We start from the raw sequence: 27,002 nt of genomic DNA on the forward strand, positions 1-27,002 counted from the left end.
TGCTCTTAATAAGATTAGAATAAAGAATTGATTTCCGATCCCTCGGATCGATGCTGTTATGGATAGATTACAAGAGGCAACCATATTCAATCGTATAGATTTGAAAAGTGGATATCATCATATACGCATTAGACTAGAGGAGATACCTAAGACAACTTTCACGACATCTTTTGGGTTATATCAGTTTCTTGTCATGTCTTTTGGGCTTACAAATGCTTCTACCACTTTCAATCGGATTATGGATTGCATTTTCAGACCACATAGAGAATTTGTGAGCACTTTCTTTGATAACATGATAGTCTATTCAAAGAATGAGATAGAGCATAGAAAACACTTAGACATTGGGCTCAATGAACTGCATAAGCATAGACTGGTTATTAATTATAAGAAAAGTGAATTCTTTTTACATGAAATCCACTTTTTGGGGCATATTGTATCAGCTGATGGTGTTCACATGGACCCTGCAAAGGTTGAGGCAACATAATCATGGCTACCTTTGAGAAATGTACATGAGATCCGCAACTTCTTGGGTTTATGACCTTACTACAAGAAGTATATATGCAGATTTATTGAAATTGCATCTCCATTGCGTGCTTTACAGAAGAAGAATATGCCGTTTAGATGGACAGCAATGGAAATTTCAGCATTGGCATTGGCGTATGCACAATATGAACTAGTGTACTTGTTCTTAACGGGATAAGAGAAAAATTTGTACAGGTTCAAATGTCTAAAAATCCTATGCTTGTATTGCTCAATCTAAGGAAATCATTCGTCGTTCTGTGTGATGCATGTGGTAATAACATTGGAGTTGTTCTTATGCAAGATGGCCGTGTTATGGCTTATAAGAGCCGAATTCTCCACGATGCAATGAATAATTTGCAGGTCTATGAGACAGAGCTATTGGCTGTAATTCATGCACTATCTACATGGAAACATTATTTGTTGGGAGCTAATTTTATAGTGCAAACAAATCATCAAACTTTGAGGTACTTTTTGATTCAGGCAAAGTTGTCAGAGAAGCATATAAGATGGGCAAATTTTCTCTCTATGTTTCATTTTCAGATTGTACATATTGATGGTAAAAAGAATGTGGTGGCTAATGCACTGTCACGTAAGCCCCAAATTTCAGTTTGTCAATATGGTTTATCACACTAAGTTGGATGCCATGAAAGAGCAATATGCTACTAATTCAAACTTTGCAAGTGTTTATGATCAGCTTTGCAATGGCCAGAGACATGAGCACTTTGTACTTAGAGATGGATTTCTGATCAAGGCAATGGAGCGTTTCTTCTATCGGCCAGCTTTGAGGCATGATATAGAGCAGTTTGTCAAGATATGCATCGTATGTCAGAAGGTAAAGCATGATAGGCAAAAGATGTCGGGCTTGTTGCAACCCTTGTCTATTCCAGATAGCCCTTGGCAAAGCATTGCAATGGGTTTTATTTTTAAGCTTCCTAAGATACCTATAGAAAATGATGGATATGGACTATGCAAGTTTAGCAAACAGGCCCATTTCATTCTAGCGAGGAAGAAAATAAAGATTGATTGTATGGCACGATTGTTTTTGCAATACATCTTTAAGTATTATGATATGCTTGAGTCGATCGTCAATGATCAAGACCCTTGGACGACCAATTTATTTTGAAAGGGATTGTTTGAGAATATGGGTACCACATTGAAATTCTCATCATTCCTCCATCTACAGACATATAGTCAATCTAAGGAAGCCAATTCCACAATATTAGATTTTTTTAGGTGCTATGTTTCAGAACACAAGACATAGTGGGAATGCTATTTGCCATTAGTTGAGTTGCATATAACAATACAGTGCATAGTTCCACTAGCAAATATCCATTTGAGGTGGTTGAGGATAGCAAGAAGGTAACGCCTATCTTGCAGACCGAGGATAAGATCTTTGAGGCTGATCGTTATGTGGAAAACTTGGATGCAACCTATCCAAAGAAAAAGTATGCACTTCAAATATCACAAGAAAAGAAAAAGAAGGCAGTTGATCACCATAGACCTACTTCGCAGTTTGCAAAGGGCGATTCTGTATTGTTGCATTTTGAAAAGGCAAGGTTGAAAAAGATAAAAGAAAGAGAGAGGTTGTACCGAAGTTGAGTATGAGACACTACGGGTCTTTCCAAGTGTTGGAGAAGATCAGCAATGCGGTATATCGACTAAAATTACCTCCACATTGGTTGATACACAATGCCTTTCATGTCACTTTGTTGAGACCTTTTCGTGATGATGTGCTAGAGGATATGTCTGCTGAAATTCAGCTTGAAATTGAGAAGCTAGATGGGATTTAGGTACCTAAGCAGATCTTGGCACATAAAAGGAAAGCTCAGAGATAAAGTTCCCAGGAGATATCTAGTGAAGTTTCAAAATTATTCACTAATGGATGGAAAAGGATGACTTGGCAAACCATCCTCAGTTGTTGCAGCTTTACCTAGATGCCGTTCAATTAGAGGCGATTTCAATTCGAGCTCAATCAAATTCAATAGAGCAAGGATCCGAAGTATTGTCTGATGCTCCAGGGGGAGGTAGCACTTCGACAACTATAGTTGTGGACAACTCTCATATATAGTGGATCTCGGATGTATTCAACATGCATCCAAGGTACTATACTAACAGTATGTCTGCTATGGGGTCACTACTCAGTGTACTAGTCACTGTGAGATATATGCAAACGAGTATGGTTGCTATCGCGGCTCTAAGACTATACTTTTGCATCAGTTTGGAATCAATTTATGATCAGTTGGGTATGAGCTTTTGCCTTAGTTTTGAGATCAATTCTAATCAGTTTCAGCTCAGTTTTTTATTAGTTTGAGAACCGTTTATAGTCAGTTTTGGCATCAGTTTTTGCATCGATTGCTGATCAGTTTTTGCGATCAGTTTGGGGTCACATTTGCAATAGTTTGTGATCAGTTCTCAGATCAGCTAATGATCTATTTATGATCACATTATGCTCAGTTTTCAATGGTTTATAGCTAGGGTGAAGTGGAAAAGGAGAAGGAAGTGAACCTGAAGGTAAAGCATTGTCTTCCTCATGGAGTCCATAATGCCTCCTTAGGGACTCCAATGATGGAGAGGCATGAAAAGACACCATGGAATCCCAAGAAGAAGTCTTAGATATTGTCAAATGGTTACACATCATTCATGTATCTCACACAAAACCAAGCCTCTACAGTAACACAGGACACTCTTTAAAAGAGGACCAGCTTTGATACCATGTGAAGATATGCTAGGGTTTGCATAGAGAAAACACAAAATGTACAAACACGACTAAAACAAAATAACTTAGACAATAACACAGTAAATGCAAACCTTAAATCCAAAACCCAAAATGCAAAAAGCACAAATACAAACAAAGAGAGAATAGAACTCTGAAGTGAATGAATGAATGCTATAAATAAGGAAAGAATGTACAAGATACTCAAGGATAGAGCTGTCCAGCAACTGGTGACTCACGTGCGAGCAAGCTGAGGAAGGTGTCAATGTGTGTCATCCACCAAAGATGGATCCTGATGCAATTGCCACTAGTCAAAGCAAAGGCTGATGAAAAAGAGTGCTGAAAACACAAAAACGACCTCCCGTAGATGCAAAATGCAAATCAGGCTAATGCTGGAAATGGAAGGGCAGCAGGCTGAAAACACGAACGCAGTAATCTCTAGGGCTGGAACTAGTAAATGCTGCAATACAGCTGCCTGAAGATGATGACAACTGATCACTAGCAACAATGGGAGGCTCTGCGACAGCTATAGACCATGTACATAGCAACAATCACGCTAGGGGGAGGATAGCCAGTGGAAGAGGGCTGATGGCTGAAACCTACAAGACAAGGATGGGGCTGAATGGTGGGCAGCCTATCTATTTATAGATGTAGAAGGCTCCCTCCAAATTTAGGTTTTGCATGTGGAACACAGAAACTCTCTAGAACCGCTCCCTATTTAATGAAACCTTTTGTAATTTACATGTTTTTGGGACTATTTTAAAGAGCTAATTAGTATGGAATGAATTTTCGACTCAACATTTGGGAGTCGATATGTTCATTAAAGAATTGTTTTCCCCACTTTGTTCCTAAGGATAATGCTAAGGACAACAATCATTCATAAGAGGGGAAGTGTTACATCCTTGGACATCCGAATAGGAGCTAGTAGCATTGGTCACAGTGGTTATGAAGTGACTTAGTGCAACACTTTGGGGCTAGAGCAGCCAAGTCCTATTTATAGGACTCGAGGCCCTATTGTGCACATTATTGTGTGATCACCACTCTCACACTCTTGGCCCGTTGGCCGACACATCTGTACACCGTGATGGTGTGGATTAGTGGTATGGGACACCAACACTTGGGATGTCATTGTAACCTAGAGTGCTACTAGCTCCCAAGCTCGAGGGTGAGCCCGTTTGGCTCTATGACTGGGAAGTGAGTCTGACGTCCAGTCCCTTGTATTCGTAAATGTGGCTTGTGTTGTGTTTGATGTGCAAGTTGGATCTCATGGGGATGACGGACATTTCACATGGCCTCATCTTCTTTCAAATAACATCTACATAATATTTTATATATATAAGATCTTATCTAGATATCCATCCTTTTAGAGGTTGTTCATGCAATACAATAAATATTAAGCACAAGAGCCTGTTCACACCACAAGCTACAAAATAACTAACAAAACTTTCTTTGAAGCAAAGGTGGGTGAGCTCTTAACAACAAAAAGTTGCAACTTTTTACCATATCCTCTTATCTTGGAGCACAGTTAACCATCTACAAGTCCTGTGCAATGGTGACCCCTCCTTATAAGAAAAGGGACTTGGGTAAGTGGCTACACTTGTCCCCTGTCCTGTCTCTAAGCTTGGATGAGCTGGAATATCATAGAAAACAATTAAGAAAAAATGACAATCATTTTAGAGAATACCAATCAAAGGGCCCAACTCTTAACAAAATATGGGAATATATAGGGATTCATTAAGTTCTCGTCTCTTGTCCGACTTAAAGGATTGGGCTTGTGCTCAATGGGACCACAATAACAAACTTGATATTCTTGCTAGACTTGCAATTTGGCAAAGTGACAAATACTTTTTTCATCAAGAATGTTACTTGTCACTTCAAATGTGGTTGAAGCTAGGTGCAAGATTCAATGGTTGATTGGAAACTTCTCAACACTTTTGTACTTTTTGTCAAACCCACCATCTTGACTTCATCATTAGATGCACTACTAAGGTAAATGATTTGATGGACTAGAGAACTCAACTTAGCAAGATGATCAGTTCTTATTATCACCCATTTCAGATCATAAAATTTAAGCTTAAAAAGAGCTTGAAATTTGTTATTTTATTTCCAAAAATACCTTCTAGATAGCTACAGTTTTGTTATGCAATCAAGATAAGGTTGATGCAATGGATGAGACAATCTCATAAGCCAGTAGTTGTAACTTTGTTTGCCAAGCTGGAAACCCAGTCGAGTGAGGCCACTTGGTGATGGGTGGGTGGGGGGCGGCTGTGTGTGTGTGTGTGGGATGTTGCACGATAGACTCTTCAAATTACTTGTGATATGAAGGACCCAAGTATTTTTTTTAAGGCCTGTAGCCTTATCTTCTTGACTTAAATAGTATCTCAATAATCATATTATCTAGCTATCCAGCCTTTCAGACGCTATTCACACAGGATAAATATATGTCACAGAACCTGTTCACACACAAGAGCTACAAACTACTCAACAAGTATGACAACCATTTAAAACATTCAGCTTTGAGAAGTTAGATTGACATATTTCTTTCTGGCACCATCAAATACATGTGCAGAAAATCATTAATGGCTATTTAACAGAATTGTCTCTTGTTGGGAAAAATATAACATACTTACACTTCTGCCTGTCTCACATAAAGACCTTATGCCCATCTCTAGACAAGGATGAAATATACACACTTGCCAATTTAGTAATGGCCTTACATATAGAAATGCTCAACAGGCTCTACAAACATAAAAAGTAGGATACCTTTATGACTGCTGCAGCTGAGGCTGAAATAGACCGCAAGTTGTACCTACAAAAAGGAAGTAAATCCATTTTTATTAAAGAGGTTCTAGAATAAAGTCTCCACTATTCATATTTGATATATGTACATACCCGCCTTCTAGGACAACTAACAATCTCCCTGCTGCTAGTGAGGATAACATATGAGTCATGTGAGCATAACCAAGAGGTGTAACCTGCAGCACCCTTTACTGTCAGAACTTGCATCCAAGAAAGTACTTAAAAGCTTCCAAATACAGGTATGAACAATTCTAACATAATATGCTCATGTTACATATACAATTTCTACAACAACTTCACTTAAACATAATCATAATAAACGACAACACGACTCTCTTGACATGCATAAGAGATGTTCACATTCTCCTTACAAAGAACCCTTCACAGGATTTGCTTACCAATGGTAAGAATCTATTTTCATGAACAGCCTGCACTTCGGATCATCTGATTTTCCCCATGATTCACCCAGCTCACATATATAGAGCCTAATGTGTCCACAGTGCAAAACCGTATTTAAATCTGGCACTGTGATTGAGTTTTCCTCTTTTGGTAAACTGTTTGCTGCCACTTTAATCTGCTTACAACTCATGATGGTCCCCTGACAAACATAATGCAAAGGCCCTCTATCCAACAGTAACTCTTGATTTCATCAGGTCTATTGTATCAGCTTTCTATATCCCTATTCTGAGTCATTCATTCACCCCAATCACATGCATTCACACATGAAGCATTGCTTTCTACCAAGTCTGTTTCTTGTTCAGACTCAGAAGTGCCAAAGAAAACCAGCGAGCACATTATTGATGGAAGTCAAGAGTTTATATTTGAAATAGAAATTGCACTCAGAATTAGCACACGTTTCTGCTGAGTAAAACTTCTGGCACTACTTAGAGAGTATGACAAAAACACCAGACCTCCAAATTAGCAATAGATATGTTATTGATGTTCTATTTTGGAACTCTGGGTATGCAAGCTCATAAGTTGTGCCTCTTCACATTCATCATATATCCAATACTATACATTCATTTCAAATGCTCATCCATTATAGTCATATTTAAAACCTTGTGGTGAACCCACCTTGCAGCCACCCAATGGGTCACCCCTTGCAGCATCAAAGCCAGCTGATATAATTGTAAAGTCTGCATTGAATTGTGATGCTGTAAAAATGCCACAACAATAAATTAGTATTCAAAAGAGCCACAAGAGCTTGATTCTTTTTCCTAATTTCAAAGCATCTAGAAGATAATCCAACTTCTCTTCAGAAGTTTGCAAGCCAATCAAAACTTGTTACAAAAAGATGTATAATCAAGCTTCAAATCTGAGACAACTGCCAACCAAGTGCAAAAGCAAGTAATAATATCCAAAATCATCTCAAACGTTCAGGCTGGACTCGTGCAGAGAAGAACATGAACAATTTTACCTGTACAAACCTGTAGGCACTGTCAAACACATTTTGCTCATGTGCAACTCACAGACAAGGCCTTATTTGCATATATGCATTAGACTATAAATATTGTCGCATTAAACTATAAATATCATGGCCCAATCCCACCAAATATATTCTACATAAGATTCCCTTATGGAACCTAATACCTGTTTAAGATCCATATGGGTTAAGATCTAAGAACTTGGTCAATATTCTTTGAACTGGCAAATTTCCAAGGACAACCTTGCTTTCTCACATGCACCCAATGTAAGTCCATGTAACATTCTTTCTTGTTAATTTCCTTTTTGACTCGGCTGACCAATCACTACCAACTCATTAATTACATCTGGCCTTGCCACATTTTTGTTACATGCCCATTTTGTTATACACCATAATTAATGAGTAAATTGCTTCACTTAGGATGGGACTGCTACAAATTAGGAGTACCGAATGTCCTGAAACATGAATGCTGAATTGCCACCGAAACAGTTACTCAGCATATAGCCCGGCAACGGGGAAAACAGCTAAGGGCAAGGATCTTTGAGAATCCCACCACCAACTTGCTCATCCAAGCATAGGATAGCTGGTAACTTTACCTCCAACAGTTTACTGTCAATGTAGACTAGGCCCATAAATACTAAGCACTCTGAACATCCCTGCACATTTCTCTCAATATCAAAAGCCTCTTTTTGGAAAAATAAGAATATGCGCAGCATCTTTCTGGTTTTCTCGGTTCATTAGACTGTAACCCTAGGAGGACTTCCCTAGTTCTACCAAATTAGGCATGTATTGCAATAAAGTTTGATCTCAAAGGATCGTTGTACGGTCCACTTACCTTGCAGATCAGCAAACCTCTAAAAACTCACACAACATGGACTATCAATTCTAGGCAGAGGCAGTGTGACTATTGAAATTTATATTACACCTTTGGTGGATATTACACATAAGGAGGCACCTTCATTAGTGATCTCTCTAGAATCTACCCCTTCCATCAATCCCTCTCTCCATAAGACACAACATGAAACCACCCTTCTTTAAAAAAGGTGGTGGAGCCCTAAAATGCACTGATTTAAAGCAATTTACAGCAAGCAGTAATTTCATTAAAAACATAAAAATCTAACACTTTACCACTTGGGGCTAGATTGCCCTCAAGGAATTGAGACAAACCAGCACTCGATTGGCCCCAAAGCATTACCACCCCCTACAGTATTTCTTTTCGCATTAATTCCAAACACCTGTTGTACAACTCAAAATTGACCAAGCCAATTTTCCAACAACATATTTGGAATAGTATGTTGTTCTCTGTACCCAGAAACCACCAAGTTCAATTTTGCCCCCGATCGAAGTGCATCCAAGCATAAATTAGGTCGTCACTTGCATGCAGATCTCCAATGACAAGCTGCTTCAAGCCCTGAATTGCCCCTTGATTACAAGCACATGCAGGCACAAATTGCCTCGTGAACACTTGCATATAGGTCCAAAATGACCATCAGCATCAAGCCCGAAATTATTCATTGCTGTTGCATGCATATTCAGCCCACCTATAGACCCAAAATCTCACATATTTTGCTGTCCACTAACCAAATTTGCATCAACAACCTTTCTCGATCATCACAAAGGCATGCATGCACACATTCCACCACCGCCATGCAAGCCCTGATCCTTGCCAATTACACACTAATATTAGCAAATCAACAACCACACCACAATTGGGTTCAAACCTTAGGCTCACATCTCCAATTTCCTTCACCGAATGGCATATGCATCAAGCATAGATGAGAGAGAAGAGGCAAGAGAGAAGATTTTGCATTTCCAGCCCTAAAACAGTGACCAGCATCAAAATCCCTTTCCATAAACCTTAGTCTAGGACATTAAATCACTTAAATCTCTAACCCCCCAATGACACCAAAATCATTTCTAAGGGGAAATTCAATATCCCTAACCAAGATCTATCCTAGGTACCCAACTAACACCTGTTCAAAATAACTTCTGCCAATGTATCTCATTGCGTAAGCTAGGATTATCTATCACCATGACACACATCCAACTTAGTCTCACATGTACACAACTTAAAGTGTCACAACTTAAGTGTCCAAAAAGTATTAAGTTAAAATTTATGTCCTCATGACACAACACTCATAACATGAGAACTACCGACCACCTATTCAACCACTAGCATCACTTCTCTCTCAAAAATCAATTGTTTCCTTTCTAGTTTTTGATCAGTTTGAGAAATGTTTATGGTCACTTTTGGGATTAGTTTTGCATCAGTCAAAGTGGTTTCAAACCACTAAGCATAATATGAGCAACAAAAGTTTTCCACAGTCTATGTGAGCTATTGATATGATCCATCTATAGTTCACTAGGTTTCATCCATATCTAAGTGAAGACATACTATAGAGTGGCTATATATAGCTATATTCTTTTCCTCAAAATCACACATGGAATCAATGGAAAGAACCCTCACGAGCAAGTTTTTGATGTTAAGTAAATCTCCATAATGAAGTTCTAGAGAGGAACAAACCTCAATTTTTGGACAAGGTCTAAGCACAGCAAGCTAGCATTGATTGCATAGTCTCTATTTGATTGATTTTAGCTCAATGGTTGGCCCATTCACAAGATGGATGTGAAGAATGCCTTCTTGAACAAAGAGGTTAGGAAGAGATAGAAAGAAAGAGGGATTCTCATTTCAAGTTTCAAGGGATTGCTTTTTAAAGGCCTTGTATCATCTTCAATAGGCATCAAAAGTTTGGAGTCACAAAATTCACTCTTTCTTTCACAAGGTTTGGATGGAAGACATTTAGACACAAGTTCTACCATTTTATTGCTGAGTGTGGTATTATGCATCAGCTATGTGTTGCTTTTGAGATAGCTGATTGAAGGTTACAGCATTTATTTATATGGATGGTTTTTGAGATAGTTGCTTCAGGGCTATAATCTCTAGTAAATGATTGACTCCTTCTATGGATCCCAACAAGAAGTTCTTTGATGATGGTTCTAAGTGAGTTGATGACACAAGGTACTAGGTACTAGAAGCTTGTTTACTCTTTCTAATACATCCCCCTAGGATCCAACTTGCACATTATACCACACAAGCTACACCCATAACATAGAACATAAAGGAAATAGACATCAGACTCGCCTCCCAGCCATAAAGCCAAACAATCTCACCCCTAAGTTTGAAGCTAGCAATACTTTGGGTCACAATGAAACCAATCTTCAGAAATAATCTAAAGGGCAGAAATAATCTAAAGGGCAATAAACATAAGCTAACTTGCAAACAAGTAAATCAGCAAATCAAATAAACACGAAGACTCACTAAACATGAGAGTTAGAACACTATTCCACAATAGAGACACTTGATAGGCTCCAAAGGACGGCACCCCTTGCCGTACTTCTTTATCAGTATTCAAAGTTTGCCTAAATCACAAGTGACCTACTATCACAAACTAGCACTCTTTTAATGCCAATGATATTCCTATGTGCCTTGCTCATGAATCAGCCCATGCTTGTCTCTAGCATAGTCCTCAATTGCTCTCCTACCCCTTGTGACCAAGGTGATGGGACAGGCACTCGTTGAGCCATTCATGGAGGAGTTAGCAGAGGTATTCTACACACAAGATGGGCAGAAATGCCCAAGAGAGGATGGGCTGTCTATAGCATTTTCTCCACGTATTGGGAGGTGGTGAAGGATCACCTACTCCAGGCTTTTTAGGTGATCTTCAACTCGGGTCGAATGCTGGGCACCCTGTCAGCAGGACTAGTTAGACTTCTCCCCAAAGGGAGAGACTGCTTGGAGCTGTCTCAGTGGCAGCCAGTCACCTTGTTATCACTGGCCTATAAGACCTAGCCAAGATGATTGGCAATAAGCTTCACTCCGTTCTCCCAAACACCATCCATGATACATAAACAAATTTCATCCACAATAGGAGCATCCTGGACATCTTTACCTTCTTTGAGGCCACTGAGTGGGCTCAGCACAGTGGCCAGAAGACGGTTGTGCTTCTGTTGGATTTTGAGAAGGCCTATGATAGGGTCGACTAGGACTTCTTGGAAGGCACTATGGCATGATTGGGCTTCCCCCAAGAGTGGATCAGAGGGGTATCTATATTGTACAGGTCAGCCCCTAGCAGGGTACTCGTAAGAGGTAGGAGGGGGGAGGAGTTTCATTTGGAGAGGTCCGTCCGGCAAGGCTGCCCTCTAGCCCCTTACCTATTCCTATTCTTTGCGGAGGCAATTTCCTACTTTCTCTGCTCGAGAGCAAGCGGCCTGCAAGGCCTTACAGAGCTGGTGGACTTTGAGTATGCAGATGACATGGTCCTCTATGTGGAGGACAGCAAGGTGATGATGGAACAGGTGAGACTTGCATTGGAGGTATTCTGCCCAGCTGCGATTGCAAGAATCAACTGGCAGAAGTTGGTTGGTTTTCTCACAGATCCAAAGTCTAGCACCGAGTGGGGCATCCGCTTGGCTATCTTGGCTTCCAAATGGGACTTGACATTACCCCAGTTCAGCAGTTTCTCCCACTACTTGAGTCCATCAGAAGGAAGCTAATGTAGCCAGCATTCATTGCATCTTGTAAATGTCACAAGCATTAACACTAATGATTGTTGGATTTCTCATGGATCACATGGACAATCTGTCCTGACCAAAATCAAATATAGATCCCCTCCCCACTCCAAAATCCCCCTTGAATTAACAGACCAAAAGTTTTACAGTCTACAAATGCTTTGTACCAGGAGTGTGCATGAATCAGCTCTACAAAAGCTGAGCCTTGACTAACGAGACCAATTTGACAGCATAAATGTCAGTCTGATATGGGATCAACAGTAACACCTTTGGAAATCAGGCTAGCTCTAGAACCCAAGGCAATTGAAGTGATAAAAATGATAGAACCAACGACATTAGTACCTGCTGCTCAGGTTAGAACATGAATCAAAAAAAGCTACAAACTAATGAGGCCAGTTTTGAAACCCTGAGTATTCACCTAACTAGGGACCATAGCTACCTAGGAGAGTGCAAGATCGCCACCCTACTATATGACCTGTTCCTAGACACAGATTTGGCAACCCCATGAACACAAGGCCGATGTCCAAACTGGCTTCTATTAGCACGAACAGAGTATGGCTCTTCTCTTGATCCAGAGCTATATCGACTGCAGACACCAGAGGACCACCACTGCAGACCTATACCTTACTGGTGTGAACTTGCCCTTGTTCATCTCCTACTATGCCCTAGTCATAACATAATTGCCTTACTAGACTGAGCCTCTATGTCAATTCTCTTATCCCAAAGGATTAATAATAACAGTTACCAGTTGGATAAAGATGTCACAAGCAAAGAGATTTAGATTTGTCAGATATTAGCAGAATCAAGTTGTGGTAAATATGGAAAACAACCTGTTATCTCAAAAGAAGTCAGGAGAGAGGACTTGAGAGACCTAAATTCCTCAAATCTTAATTCCTTCAAATTGTGGTAATAGACAAAAACAACCCCCTATCACAAACCAGCCATTGTACAAACTTGCAACAACCAAGCACACTGATTGAACTGGCTTACCGATTGGCAGCACAATCTGTTGAAAAGCAAAAATATAGTCATTATCCCTTACTCCTCCACACATCCAAGGGATATTCACTGAAAAACCTTCACCTTCATTGTGACCAACCTGTTATGCAGAGAAAATGACACTCAGGAATAGCAGCAGAACTTAACTGAGCTAGTTCCACCATAACAATGCAAATATAAAGCCAGGAATGCACACATCCAAGATTACAATGTACAGAGATGAAAAGCAAGCCAACAGGCTTTCATTGTTTACTTTGTTCCTCTACTCCAAAAAAGAGTTAAGTGTTTTTATCTGCATGTGACCAAACAAAACATAGACTGCTTAGATCAATTGGCAACTGCTTAGAGCACATCTATGCACACACTGTTCACATTGCCACTGCAGTTGCCGCTTTTGCTGATCCTGCTTCCACTTATATGTAAAAGTTTTGTAGTAAAATCTTCTTTAAAAAGGCAATCATTGTTAAGCTAAAAAAGATGCATTACACATTAAATCTTCATTAGCTCATTAAAACAGCCCCAAAACTCTGATTTCCAAAGTTTCTGTGTCCAACAAGCCAAAACCCTATATTTGGGAGGATCCACGTCTATAAATAGGAGGCTACCCAGCCACCTTCTTCATGCCTTGTTTTGCAAGTTACCCAGTTCTTGCCAGCCTCCATCCATCAAGCACCTCATTCAATCTGTTGTTGTGGTCATCTCCAACTATAGCTCTTTGGCCTGGCAACTCCTACAGGTCGCATTTTGCCCTAGCTTGTTGATGCCACCATCATCTACAGCAGGTCGTTTTCACTTTTTCAGCACTTTTTTTCATCAACATCTGCTTCAACTAGTGGTTAGAGCACTCAGGATCTGTCTCCAGTGGACAACACACGTCAACCCCACACTCAACCTGCTTCAGAGTTCTCTTTCTTCTTAGTTTGTGTTTTGCATTTTGTGTTTTTGCGTTTGTGTTCTCTGTGTTTCAATCGTGGTCATGCACTTAGTGTTTTCTTTTCCAAACCCTAGCATATCTCCATGATCCCAATGTCATTGCCACGGACAGTCCGGTATAACAAGGAGCCCTTGTCCGGGCCATAACATGTAAACACCTGCCTTTTGCCGACCCCTCTTCCACTCATTTATAAAATACTTACTCAGCATAAATCAATAATGCACAGCAGTAATGCTGTACCCCTAAAAGATCTTGCAATGTCTTTGAGAAAAGGCAAAGATGGTTGAAAGTTTGGAACAGGGAAAAAACAAAGTCAAAGTAAAAAACATCAAAAAAGTTCTCCAAATTTTTGCAAAGAAGCTGACAACTACTAAGACCTAAAAATGGCAGGCCAAGGAGAAAATGGATTTTACAAATCCAACACTTTAACATGCCGCAGATACAAAAACAGCAGCCACAGAATCTTTTTCTGTTTGTCACAACTTCATGATAGCACTACAGTGGAATTAGAAGGAAAAAACTGACACACCCTCAAAACAAGAAAAGCTAAAGAACCATAGTAATTCGAGACTAAACCTAGGGGGACTTAAGTTTTTCTACTGCCTATAAATCAGCACCAGAAAAATCTGGTCAGATAAAACAAATATACGAGTCTTAGAAAGAAGCTGAAAAGAATTCAAACACTTGCCTCTGTAGCAGCTCCAGTGCCCGGGTAAAAAAATCTGTCGTGCCTATGCAAAGAGATATACAATACCTGCATATATAGAAGAGTATTACATTACTCAAAACCTCCCTTCAAAATCAGACAGGAAGATTGCAGCTCAATTTCACTTACAGAAGAATCATTCTCAAAAACTTCCTGGGTCCCATTCCCATGGTGCACATCCTGTTTCAAATATAGGTGAAGGTGAACATGCTTGATGTCATTTTTGCCGCCAAACAAGACGCAGAAAATGAAGACACGTAGTTTCAAATCAACATGACCTAAACAAACTTAATCGGTCTGCTGTACTTACCCAGTCTACAATCAACACCTTCTTGGCACCTGCTGCCTGAGCAGCTTTAGCAGCAACAGCGGCATTGTTATGAAGGCAAAATCCCATAGAAGTGGCTGAATCAGCATGATGTCCTGGAGGCCTAACCTAGAATATTTAACAGAGGACATTTATTGCTATTTCTCCCATAAGACTCTAGCAGAGATTTTTCTTGGAATTTATTAGAGCATACCAGAGCAAAGCCATTCAAAAGTTGTCCATTCATGATTGCTTTTGCAAGGTCTATACATAATCCTGCTGCCAGTCTGGCTGCCAGAGCTGAATGTTGATTCGCATAAGTGTCAGGTGTGAAAAAACTGCATATGCGTCAAGGGTGAAGAAACTACATCAAACCTTAAACAGATCAAGGACCCCTACAGACAAAGAATCATTCTCGTCAGTGAGGTTAAAGATGAAAGTCCAAATACCTTGACACAGTACCAGCTGTGGCTTCTACAGCATCTACATGACCACGAGTGTGAACCTAAGGTCAAGATCACAATCATCACCCACAATACTAAACATCAGAAGTGAAATGCCCTCCCCTGAACAATTTAGAAGAATAAGCTGTAGTTAGCTGTTGAAATATTGCTTAATATTACAGTTGTGATAAAAAATCAACCTTACCGCCTCCAGCTCTGCACGAGTGGCCTCTCTTGCAGGAAAAGGCACACACCGGCCAGGCAACAAACCTAACAGCAATTGCAGAGTAACATCATAAAATATATTAATTAGTATCATCTTGCCTCCATATGCTTTCCAAAACAAAGTTTAAAAACACCTATTTTCAGTTCGAACAGCTTACCTGCAGCAGCTAGACCACCCAAAATTGACTGCAACCGGGTCGGTCTTTCAGGATGAGGAGCTGGCTTCTTAATAACCTGATTTTATACTCTGTAAATCAACCAAGCATGGAATCCAACCACCATACCAAACCTCCTAAAAGTGTAGAAAATAAACTTGAGATTCATCTTACTAGACCTCAAAATGAAGCAGCATTCGTTCATCAAAACCAATGGCTGTGATTCCAACTATGGATCTTGCAGACTTCCGTAAAGATGAAAACCATTGAGCAGACATAGAGTTCCCTTCCACCAACCCTAACAAGACAAATTTGTGGCAATTACGTTTAACTGCAGCCACATGTTATACAGTTCTCTTTTTGAAGTCACAAACATCAGTACCTTGACCAGAGTTTTTGTTTTGTTCTGTCTCAGTTTCGTCAGTACCTTCTGGTGAAAACCTAGGTGCTAAAAATCCATGCTTAAGGATTGCAGATTTCCGATGCTCACGGCAATGCTTCACATGATTACAAAAGAACCTGTCAGTTATCTTTCTTTCTTGTGAAACAATCTCTGTTCCAAATAATAAGTTTGTGGATTGCAAAAAAGGCGGTTTTTTTACCATGCAATTAGATGCCTCATCAGGGTTTGAAAATATGCAGTTCGTACAACACCATTCGATGCGTTGTTGCGAGGGTTCCCAGTCATCATCTTCTTCTTCATCCTCCCACTCGCCTTCATGTTCATACATTTCACGCAAAGCTAAACTTCCACAAGCCTCATAGCCTTCTTTTCTATGAGTCTGCCTAACTTCAACAGATGCATCACTTGTATCATCTGCCAAGCTTACAGCCATTTGTTCATCTCCAATGCTAGCAGTCTGATCACTTTGTCCATTTACTCCCTGATCTTGTTGCTTAGAGTGCATATTCTGGAGGTTATTTGAGAGTACTTCTGCTCTACTAGTACTGGCCTGTTTAGGCCAGTCACTCTCAACTGCTTGATGCTCCATATCCATTACATTTTTCCTTAGACTGACATCATGATGTGTAACAGTTCTTTCTCAATATTATTACAATTTCTCAAGCCAAGGAAAAGCATAAGATCTCTTCTTCTTCTAGACCTGCTCAGAAATACCTCAAGGTATACAAGGTAAATAACAGCGTCTCTTTCTAAAAATTGACCACTGTTAAGACCATTGATAAGCCTGTCATGAACAACACCATTACATTAAAATCATAAGGCAAAACACTTTCTGGATGAAAACATAGAACAGCTTTAGGGACACCTTTGAACAAAATTGCTATATTAGGATATTACATCTCCAAATAAACCGGCAGACTGAAATCTAGAGGTCATTCTCCCCAAGCAGATCCTTCTTCACATATGGAAGCATGGGACGGACAACAAGTTTAAATTTGCATAGCAATCAGTTTCAAAGATACCTTGCTGCATTTCCCACAGAGATCACCCTAACTTCACCTCCTGTGGTTTAAGTTATAGTTCCCACAGAGATCACCCCAACTTTACCTGCTGTGGTTTAAGTTATAGTTTCCAATACTCTTGATGCAGGTATAACTGTGATTTGGCCATTTGCATACTCCACTCTCTAGGTACATTGCCTAAGTTTCCAAGACATGCAGGGATCCAGGATGCTTTTGAACAGTGACAAAAGAAGACAAGCGCTGGCAATTGAACATTGAGGTTGATTTTGAGTGAACTCTACCAATTGAACTATACAACTGAGAAGCAGTGGTTTATTTCCTAAATGAGCAAAAAAAATTAGAATTATCCCTAGGACTAAAACACAAAAATGTCCTACAGTAGGTCAACCTGAAATAATGGCAAAATATAAATGATTATTGGCTTGTTTTAGTGTTATTATAACCTACCAACAGTGACTACAGTAGGGCAGTTTGAAATCATGGCCTAATGAACCAACTGCTGATTTGCACCAAAAATGCCTGAAGAGAGGAGAAATAACTTTATGTTGGTCACTGTGCTGAGAAGAGAGAGTGATCTGCTGGAACTCAATCTCCCAATGCCTTGCATTCTGATTTCCACCCTATGCCTGTGGTGTCAATCCAAGCATCTCTAGAGGATGGGCCCCACTGTTAAGACGATCCCCCACACCCCCTGCTCCTCATCTGCAATGCCTTGAAGACCTATACCGCCTCCTAACCTCCAGAGTCTCTAGATTCTTAAAGTATCCCAATAATCCAAGAATCAATCTGTAGCATATCCTGTAAGTTACAACCACATAATCCAGGAACCAGCTCTAGCCCTGATGGTGACCTCACTCTCAGCACATAGTTATTGAGGATTCCTGTGCAAGAACTTGCAGGCCGAGCCTGACCTCCACAATAGTCCTGTGATCTCTCACCAAAGTATACACCCCTCCACTCCAGCCATGGGTGCAAATTCAGTAATCCAAAGAGGTGAAGGATCTTCTTGAAGACAAAACCTGCCTTCAATGAACCAAAGGGTACAAACTTCAACTTGCAAGCACTTAATCGTAATATAAAAATTCAGCAACCAAAAAACAAATCAAACTGTGAGCTAGAATACTCCTGCACCTGAGCACAAAGGAAGATTGGCACAAAGTCAGCCACCCCTTGCGGCATGTCCTTATCATTATTGAATTGCCAATACAGCTTTTACTACTCAGAAAGGTCATATCACTGGCTTCCTGAACTCAGCCATCAATAGGCCCAATCCATTACAATTGCTCACAGATCTGCAGTGCTCAAGTACCTATCTCGAGCTGCTCTTACTAGCCACTAGAGGAGATGATGGGCTAAGGAAACAATTGGGGGGATAGTGGTCTGCAAGAAGTGGGTGAGGCAATGGACACTACTCAAAAGATGAAGAATGGGGCCAATAAAGCCCGTGCTCCCGTCCAAAAGGTGATGGCCTGGCAATTAGCACTGAACTCACAATTGTAAGGTTGTGGGTTCAAATCTCGTTGGGTGTATCACTTGGTTTGGACACCTATGTTCACATGTTATGTTTGTGCAAGTTCAAGCTCTTGCCCACTTGAGCACTTGGTCTGTCCTCCTTGGTAGGGCCACGAGGAGGATCCTAGTGCGATCAAGCTCCGGTGTTACATTTGTCTTGCAAGCTGCCCTAACTGCACATAGGAAAAATGCCAGCATGGCTCACTCTTGACTAATATTTGGAGGGGAGGCAACCCCTCGTGGACTTTTTTTCAGGGTATGTGTCTTATCTTAGGAGGAAAAAATGCCCACGCTTCTTAAAATCTATCCAAAGAAACGCTCCTGAGGTAGCTTCCTCTAAAAGACAGCCTGCTTACTAAAGATAACCCAAGTTCTGAGATGGGTAAGGCCATAAATTGAGGAGATGGAAGCCCAAATTAGGAACATGTACGACTTCACCTATAGAACTCAAATGAAGACAATCACAAAATAATGCCAAGTGTCCACGGATGTAATGTTACCTACACTGACAAAACCTGAGTTCTGAGATGGGTAGCGCCATAAACTAGGGAGACCCAAATCAGGAACATGTAGGACTTCGGCTATAAAGCACAAATGAGGACGATTGGAAAATGACACTGACATCAGAGTTCTGAGATAGGTAAACCCATGAACAACGGGGACAAAATCCCAAACCAAGAACATGTAGGACTTTGGCTACAAAGCTCAAATGAGAACGATCGGAAAATGATGCTAAGTGCCACACAAATGTAATGTCACCTACACCAACGAATCCCTGTTGAGAACGGATCTTGTAGAGCCAATCACACCTCCAAGTCATACGACTCGAAGCAACTACTATCCATTATCCAAGGCTTCTTTGAAGATGAGCAAGCACCTTTTGGATGGGCAGTGGGCAAGGCAGGCAGCCTTCAAGTAGATGGATGAGTGCAAGTAGGCAAGTAATAGCCCAGCAAGCACGTAACACAAACGGGCAATGGACAAGGAGTCCAACAGCAAGATGGGCAGTCGCACAGCAGGCAAAAACCAACAGTAAGCAGACAGTGAACTGCCAATCGGCCAATGCCACATGGTAGGCTACAATCAACCAGTTTATGCTGGCCAACCTGCTCTTCTCCTCCCCCCCCCTGCCAGAACCCCCTCTTCTTGTAGCCTATTTAGGCAGTCTCTAGCCTACATGGTGATGTATTTTATGATTTGCAGTGAAAGTGCAGATTTCAAACTTCAAAATTTTATGATTTGCCTTGGCTCTTTCTAGGTGCTATATTTCAAATGTCAAACAAGAGGGACAAAATCTTTCTAGCTCTAAGGCATAAAATAAATCTAGGCGGGAACATTTCACATTGGTAGTACAAAAGAAACAATTGCCATTTGAAATATAGCACCTAGAAAGAGCCAAGGCAATAAGCAAGCCACTTATCAAGTTTTTTCTAAGAAAAACTTTGCATTTGAGTCTTATTGACCCACCCTTCCATAGCAGTCCAATTCCACCATGCCTCGCTTTTATGTAATCCCCAAATAGCATTGGCTTTGGTTCGCAACCAATGGTGATCTCTAATCATAAGGTGATACATCTAGTTAACCAAAGCCCTCTCCAAATTTAGATGACCCGCAAGATTCCAATCCTACCAAAGGATGATTGAAATCAAGGGTGGAAAAGGGCTATCGGTCCTGCAATAACATTGAGATCTTGCCCCATAAGTCATGGTATCCAAGAGCTGGAAAATCCATCTAGCCTTGCGGAAAGACCTCATCACACTGCAAGTTGAGAGAGTCACATCCGCAATAGAGACCAAGCCCAAACATGCCGTGCGATTAAACTTGGAGCGGTCATCTTATTTCCCTTCCCAAACGAGCAGACCGGACATATGTAGCAATTCAAACTACAAGGAATTAGTGAATAATCTATCCTCTGCTAGTTTCCAATTCGCCTTTTGAAGGACCGTCTTCCATGAGCACACCAAATGGATCACTAGCACAAACGAAAGAAGCGAAAGCTAGGATTAAGTGTTGAGTATGTGCACCATGAACCCTGAATTTCAGTATTACCATGCACAATTTTCCAATCTTCAAGAAAAAGTGAATAATAGAGACCCAAGACTCATGATCAGCACATATAGTTTGAAATAGTCACCAACAAAGAGCAACCATAACAACCCCACCACACATGCTTTTGGAGTACAAACATAGCTCCAAGGAATCCAAGAGACACCAGTATGCACAAAATCCTTGTCCCATAACAAAAAATGGATATACCTTGTAAGGTCATTCAAAACTACTCCTAGTTTAAGGCAAAAGTAGCAAAAAATAGGTAAAATGTGCCACTTTGAGATGCACTTGAAATGGCTAAACCTGAGACTTTCAATACCCACTTTCTGTTGAGAATAGCAAATGATGCTTAACATGAATGCCTGTAGAGGCTAGATGTGTGCCCAAAAGAGGCTTGCCCATAAGTGGCTTTGTATGAGAGAGAGACAATGATGTATACTCTAGAAAGAGATGTCTAAAATCCCATAAGCACAGAGAGGAAAAGTGGTACTATCCAAAAAGCTAATAAGACATGTACTTGACACTCATTTCAATACAATGGAACTATCAATTTGAGTTACTCAATATTGTTTTTATGAGTCCAAGTTAATCTATCTTGGAACCTAATTCAATTGAGGTACAATCCCTCATTTTGATAATGTATCGTGTGTTTGATTTGCGTCCACCATAGCTAACTAGCTCAAGATCCGTGTTTCTCAACATGGTATCAGAGCCATGGCTGAGTTAGGTAGCTAGTGGGCTCCAAAACAAGTGCTTGTTTAAAATCTTCATTAGCCTCCTTGTGGTAGCCAAGGAATTTCCGTGCAGTGCCTCTTCTTAAATAGGCTTTCACATTCTTCTTGTCGAGTTCAAGTGCCTTGCTGCAGTTAGTGTTAAATGATGTGGATCTAGGACATGACACAAGCTATGGTGGATCAAAGATGAAGACCAAGTTCATAATGACATGGACAAGTAGAGACCAGCTATTACACAAGTGAATTAGATTCCAAGATAGATTAGCTTGGACTCATAAACACAATCTTGTGTAAAATTGACAATGACAAGACACTTAACTGAAAGTACAAAGCATCATGATATTGTATTCATTTCATAGTCAAGTACAATCCTTTATAGACTTTGAGTTGTTCCACTCTCCTCACTGTGCATATGGGATTCAAGACAGCTCCTCTTGGAGCATACATCATTTGTCTATTTCTCAACAGTTAGCCTCTGCTAAAAGGAAACTGGACAATGCTAAATATGCAGCAGCTCGATTACTGTAATAAGTTGCATTTGTTTTATCTTGTCTGATAGCTTCAGAATAATATTCTAGTTGTTCTATAATCTTTCCTTTTAAATGTTGTAATTTCCTCGTCCTCCTTCTTCCGAGAAGTTCTGGTATTCCTCAGCTTGCTCCTCCAAGCACCCCACATCCTCTCAGTAACCTCACATTATGGCACTCCAGTCAATCCAGCTGCATCATCTTTTGACTACCTGGTGGCTCTTCCAATGGTTCAGTTGTTTCAGTCAGAGCATGTCTCATTGATTTTGCTTTAGGCACAGATACAGGTGCTAGTGTCAGGATACCAGCAACATTCTATGGTATTATGGGATTCTGTCCATCGTGTATTGGTGTTGTTTCTATGTCACAGAGTCTTGACACAGTGGGTTGGTTTGCCAAGGACCCAGATGTATTGTGCACTGTGGGTCATGTCTTATTACAGCAACCTTATGTTGAACCAAGGCAGCCAAAGCGTGTGCTCATTGCCGATGATTGTTTTAGGCTAAGCTTGAATGTTGAGGACACGCTAATGCCAATAGTTATTAATTCTATGGAAAGTACATGCGGAAGGCAAGTTGTGACCCACATTAAGCTTAGACAGTACATATCATCCAAGATCTCAAGCCTTAAAAGATTCAAAGCAGATGTAGATAGTGAGAAAGCTGAACGCGGTGTTTCTAGTTTGAACTCTTTGAGAAATGCACTGCAGCTGCTTCAACAGTACGAGATTAAGACAAATCATGAAGAGTGGATCAACAGTGTGAAGCCTTCTTTGGGCCGTGGAACTTCTGATCGAGTGAATGCTACCATACAAACAAGTTCTAAGCTTGTACCAGACACATTTAAAGGTTCGGAATGAAGCTCGTGTTGCTTTGAATAAACTTCTAACGAATGATGGGATCTTAGTTATTCCTACCTCTCCTGGTCCACCTCCAAAGCTGCGTTTAAAAGAGTCTCACCTCATGGTGATTGTCTATCCATTGAGCCAAATAAAATCCAAAAGTTCATGTATTCCGAAATTTATTTCATGTATGAGAGTCTGTCAAACCAAGCCCATGTTCCAATCAGTGTGTTCACTTGTAAAAGCATGAAGCAAAACAACCGTGTCAAGAAGACTGAAGCAAAAAAAGAAGTACCACACACCAACAAAAGGGATAAGAAACACAATGAAGAGTGCCAAAGAAGCCCAAAGAAGATAAAGAAGATACTTTCCGCTGTTGACAACAAAGAATTTCCCATAGTGGATCTCCCTTAGTGGATCTTGTTTCCCATAGTGGATGTAAAAATCCTACCAAGATGTAAAGTTTCAAGCCTTAACTTAACTAGGCTGCCAAAGAGCTAGTCTCCTGGTCCATGTTTACATGCAGGGGGGGCAAAAGCCAGCAAGGATAGAAACTCGTCATTTGAGGGGGGGTGTTGAGAATAGCAAATGATGCTTAACATGAATGCCCGTAGAGGTTGGATGTGTGCCCAAAAGAGGTTTGACCATAAGTGGCTTTGTATGAGAGAGAAACAATGATGTATGCTCTAGGAAGAGATGTCTAAAATCCCATAAGCACAGAGAGGAAAAGTGGTACTATCCAAAAAGCTATAAAGGCACGTACTTAACACTCATTTCAATACAATGGAACTATCGGTTTGAGTTACTCAAGATTGTTTTTATGAGTCCAAGTTAATCTATCTTGGAACATAATTCACTTGAGGTACAATCCCTCATTCTGAAAATGTATCGTGTGTTTAATTTGCGTCCACCATAGCTAACTAGCTCTAGATTCGTGTTTCTCAACACTTTCAATATCAAGAAAGTGTCATCAACCAATACTTGCCCAACAAAATTTTGATTCAATGAAAAGGATAAACGAACCAACTCCCCAATGTCAACTAACTAGTGTTAACTAAATGCGACAACATGGTGAGAACTAGATGGGTAGCTAAAACCAATCTTATTTCTTTGAAAGGATAGTAATGACCTGATTAACACTTAATTACAGCAATAAGAAAATTAACATAAAATGAAATACACACTTTAACTTAATCTTGGACAAACAACATCCAAATGGCCACAAAAACTTGGTGCCCGTTGCAATATTTCTTTGATTTGCATTGCAAATGGATGGAGTGCAACTGAGATTCTTCAACCTCCACTCATCCAAGCACCTCTTGATGTCATAAATAACCAACAAGCCTTTAAATCAATTTGCCCCTTGATATGCTAGGGAATTGGCCTTTACCCGAGCTACTTGGAAAATAAATTAGCCCCAAATTTAATGCTAATTGGTTGGCCTCTTAAATCCTCTTGAAATACACTGCTTTCATCTATGAAAATTCAAGCCTTCAAATATGGCCACGCTCCCCAAGGTGGCTGTTATTATTATTATTATTATTATTATTATTATTATTATTAAAAGGTGGCGGACATATTTAAAGGTTCGGAATGAAGCTCGTGTTGCTTTGAATAAACTTCTAACGAATGATGGGATCTTAGTTATTCCTACCCATCCTGGTCCACCTCCAAAGCTGCGTTTAAAAGAGTCTCACCTCGTGGTGATTGTCTATCCATTGAGCCAAATAAAATCCATGTATTCCGAAATTTATTTCATGTATGAGAGTCTGTCAAACCAAGCCCATGTACCAATCAGTGTGTTCATTTGTAAAAGCATGAAGCAAAACAACCGTGTCAAGAAGATTGAAGCAAAAAAAGAAGTACCACACACCAACAAAAGGGATAAGAAACACAATGAAGAGTGCCGAAGAAGCCCAAAGAAGATAAAGAAGATACTTTCCGCTGTTGACAACAAAGAATTTCCCATAGTGGATCTTGTTTCCCATAGTGAATATAAAAACCCTACCAAGATGTAAAGTTTCAAGCCTTAACTTAACTAGGCTACCAAAGAGCTAGTCTCCTGGTCCATATTTACATGCAGGGGGGGCAAAAGCCAGCAAGGGTAGGAACAAGTCATTTGAGAGGGGGTGTTGAGAATAGCAAATGATGCTTAATATGAATGCCCGTAGAGGTTGGATGTGTGCCCAAAAGAGGTTTGACCATAAGTGGCTTTGTATGAGAGAGAAACAATGATGTATGCTCTAGGAAGAAATGTCTAAAATCCCATAAGCACAGAGAGGAAAAGTGGTACTATCCAAAAAGCTATAAATGCATGTACTTGACACTCATTTCAATACAATGGAACTATCAGTTTGAGTTACTCAAGATTGTTTTTATGAGTCCAAGTTAATCTATCTTGGAACATAATTCACTTGAGGTACAATCCCTCATTCTAAAAATGTATCGTGTGTTTGATTTGCGTCCACCATAGCTAACTAGCTCTAGATTCGTGTTTCTCAACACTTTCAATATCAAGAAAGTGTCATCAACCAATACTTGCCCAACAAAATTTTGATTCAATGGAAAGGATAAACGAACCAACTGCCCAATGTCAACTAACTAGTGTTAACTAAATGCGACAACATGGTGAGAACTGGATGGGTAGCTAAAACCAATCTTATTTCTTTGAAAGGGTAGTAATGACATGATTAACACTTAATTACAGCAATAAGCAAATTAACATAAAATGAAATACACACTTTAACTTAATCTTGGACAAACAACATCCAATTGGCCCCAAAAACTTGGTGCCCGTTCCAATATTTCTTTGATTTGCATTGCAAATGGATGGAGTGCAACTGAGATTCTTCAACCTCCTCCACTCATCCAAGCACCTCTTGATGTCATAAATAACCAACAAGCCTTTAAATCAATTTGCCCCTTGATATGCTAGGGGATTGGCCTTCACCCAAGCTACTTGGGAAATAAATTAGCCCCAAATTTAATGCTAACTGGTTGGCCTCTTAAATCCTCTTGAAATACACTGCTTTCATCTATGAAAATTCAAGCCTTCAAATATGGCCACGCTCCCCAAGGTGGCTGTTATTATTATTATTATTATTATTATTATTATTATACAAATGCATGCCTGACGGTGTGGTACTTATAAGTGGTTACAAAAATAGCGATCATCCAACATCACCATAAGATATTAATATAACGATAATCATAAAAAGCTGCATGTCTGATGGTCATGGTAAGGACAAGCAGTTACAAGAACAGAAAACCCACGAACAGCAACTTGGCACAACAACGTCTTAAGTTTTTCTTTTCTTTTCTTTTCTTTTCCTTAGCTTGACATTAATATAATGACAACCATAAGCAGCTGTATGTCTGATGGTGATGGTACGGACAAATAATTACAAGAGCAGAGAACCCACAAACAGCAACTTGGCACAACAACATCTTAAGCTTGCTTTTAATTCTTTTTCTTTATTAGCAGCAGCTTGACGATAATATAATGATAACCATCAACAGTTGTATGTCTGATGGTGATGGTACGGACGAGTAGTTACAGAAACAGAGAACCCACAAACAGCATCTTGCCAAGGCAACATCTTAAGTCTGTTTTCAAATAATCTTTCTTATAAACAGTAGCTTGATGTTAATATTTATAATAATTATAATAAAACAGTAATCTTTGATACGAATGTCATGATAAACTTAAAAAATCACGATGAATAATTGGAAAGATCAATGCATGATTGGATGCAGACCTTGATTTTGGGTTGCTGGGGCGTAGTAACTGAACGAAAGTATCATCCTGAAACAGAGTCTCGCTTACGCGGGCAAGGTCTTCCTCCCTGTGCTCACTCTGAGTTTGCTTGCGATGGTCACAAAGAGGGCGTTTCTACGCTATGCGTCAAGACATCATAAACATGACCTTCCGGCTTCCGGCTTCCTATTGCAACCTTTCCCCCTCCTAAATTTAACAGCGTTGTGAAGAATCTAATATGAACAAGCGTTATGATCGTCTTAGAAGATTTGGAAGCACGATAGTCTGCAGCTGTACAAGTCCAATAACAAAAATCAATAAGAAGTATCAATCTTTTAAAAATAAGGCAATATAGTTGCAAG

At 40.0% G+C, this 27,002-nt stretch overlaps 2 protein-coding genes across 3 annotated transcripts in view; one reads left to right on the plus strand and one right to left on the minus strand.

Moving 5' to 3' along the window:
- Nucleotides 1–26,916, minus strand: part of LOC148014028 (histone deacetylase 15-like) — a 40,206-nt gene extending 13,290 nt beyond the window's left edge. For both annotated transcript variants that reach the window (XM_087666833.1, XM_087666832.1), the window contains exons 1-15: nucleotides 26,642–26,916; nucleotides 16,398–16,982; nucleotides 16,178–16,292; nucleotides 15,975–16,093; nucleotides 15,799–15,874; nucleotides 15,621–15,685; nucleotides 15,422–15,477; nucleotides 15,187–15,310; nucleotides 14,976–15,101; nucleotides 14,795–14,845; nucleotides 14,648–14,713; nucleotides 13,017–13,125; nucleotides 7,109–7,188; nucleotides 6,128–6,210; nucleotides 5,999–6,044 (exon numbers count right to left, since the gene is read on the minus strand). In XM_087666833.1, coding sequence (XP_087522959.1) covers nucleotides 5,999–6,044; nucleotides 6,128–6,210; nucleotides 7,109–7,188; nucleotides 13,017–13,125; nucleotides 14,648–14,713; nucleotides 14,795–14,845; nucleotides 14,976–15,101; nucleotides 15,187–15,310; nucleotides 15,422–15,477; nucleotides 15,621–15,685; nucleotides 15,799–15,874; nucleotides 15,975–16,093; nucleotides 16,178–16,292; nucleotides 16,398–16,793 — 1,512 coding nt within the window. In that variant the 5' untranslated portion in view covers nucleotides 16,794–16,982; nucleotides 26,642–26,916. The remainder of the gene's footprint in view (nucleotides 1–5,998; nucleotides 6,045–6,127; nucleotides 6,211–7,108; nucleotides 7,189–13,016; nucleotides 13,126–14,647; nucleotides 14,714–14,794; nucleotides 14,846–14,975; nucleotides 15,102–15,186; nucleotides 15,311–15,421; nucleotides 15,478–15,620; nucleotides 15,686–15,798; nucleotides 15,875–15,974; nucleotides 16,094–16,177; nucleotides 16,293–16,397; nucleotides 16,983–26,641) is intronic.
- Nucleotides 19,709–22,901, plus strand: LOC148014029 (translocon at the outer membrane of chloroplasts 64-like). Its single transcript, XM_087666508.1, has 3 exons — nucleotides 19,709–19,764; nucleotides 22,170–22,296; nucleotides 22,413–22,901. The coding sequence occupies exons 1-3, from the start codon at nucleotides 19,709–19,711 to the stop codon at nucleotides 22,899–22,901; spliced, it is 672 nt and encodes a 223-aa protein (XP_087522634.1).
- Nucleotides 26,917–27,002: the final 86 nt, after the last annotated feature.

Source organism: Lygodium microphyllum, chromosome 25, assembly GCF_053477565.2.
Source record: "Lygodium microphyllum isolate KBCC chromosome 25, Lygodium_microphyllum_v1.1.10, whole genome shotgun sequence".
Classification (NCBI taxonomy): domain Eukaryota; kingdom Viridiplantae; phylum Streptophyta; class Polypodiopsida; order Schizaeales; family Lygodiaceae; genus Lygodium; species Lygodium microphyllum.

What these genes read in the sequence shown, in the direction of transcription:
- LOC148014029 (XM_087666508.1), top strand. Translation starts at nt 19,709, where the DNA reads ATGGACAAGGAGTCCAACAGCAAGATGGGCAGTCGCACAGCAGGCAAA. An exon ending in ACAGCAGGCAAAAACCAACA is followed by an intron (nt 19,765 to 22,169) that starts GTAAGCAGACAG and finishes GGTATTCCTCAG; the next exon opens with CTTGCTCCTCCAAGCACCCC. An exon ending in AGTTGTTTCAGTCAGAGCAT is followed by an intron (nt 22,297 to 22,412) that starts GTCTCATTGATT and finishes TCTATGTCACAG; the next exon opens with AGTCTTGACACAGTGGGTTG.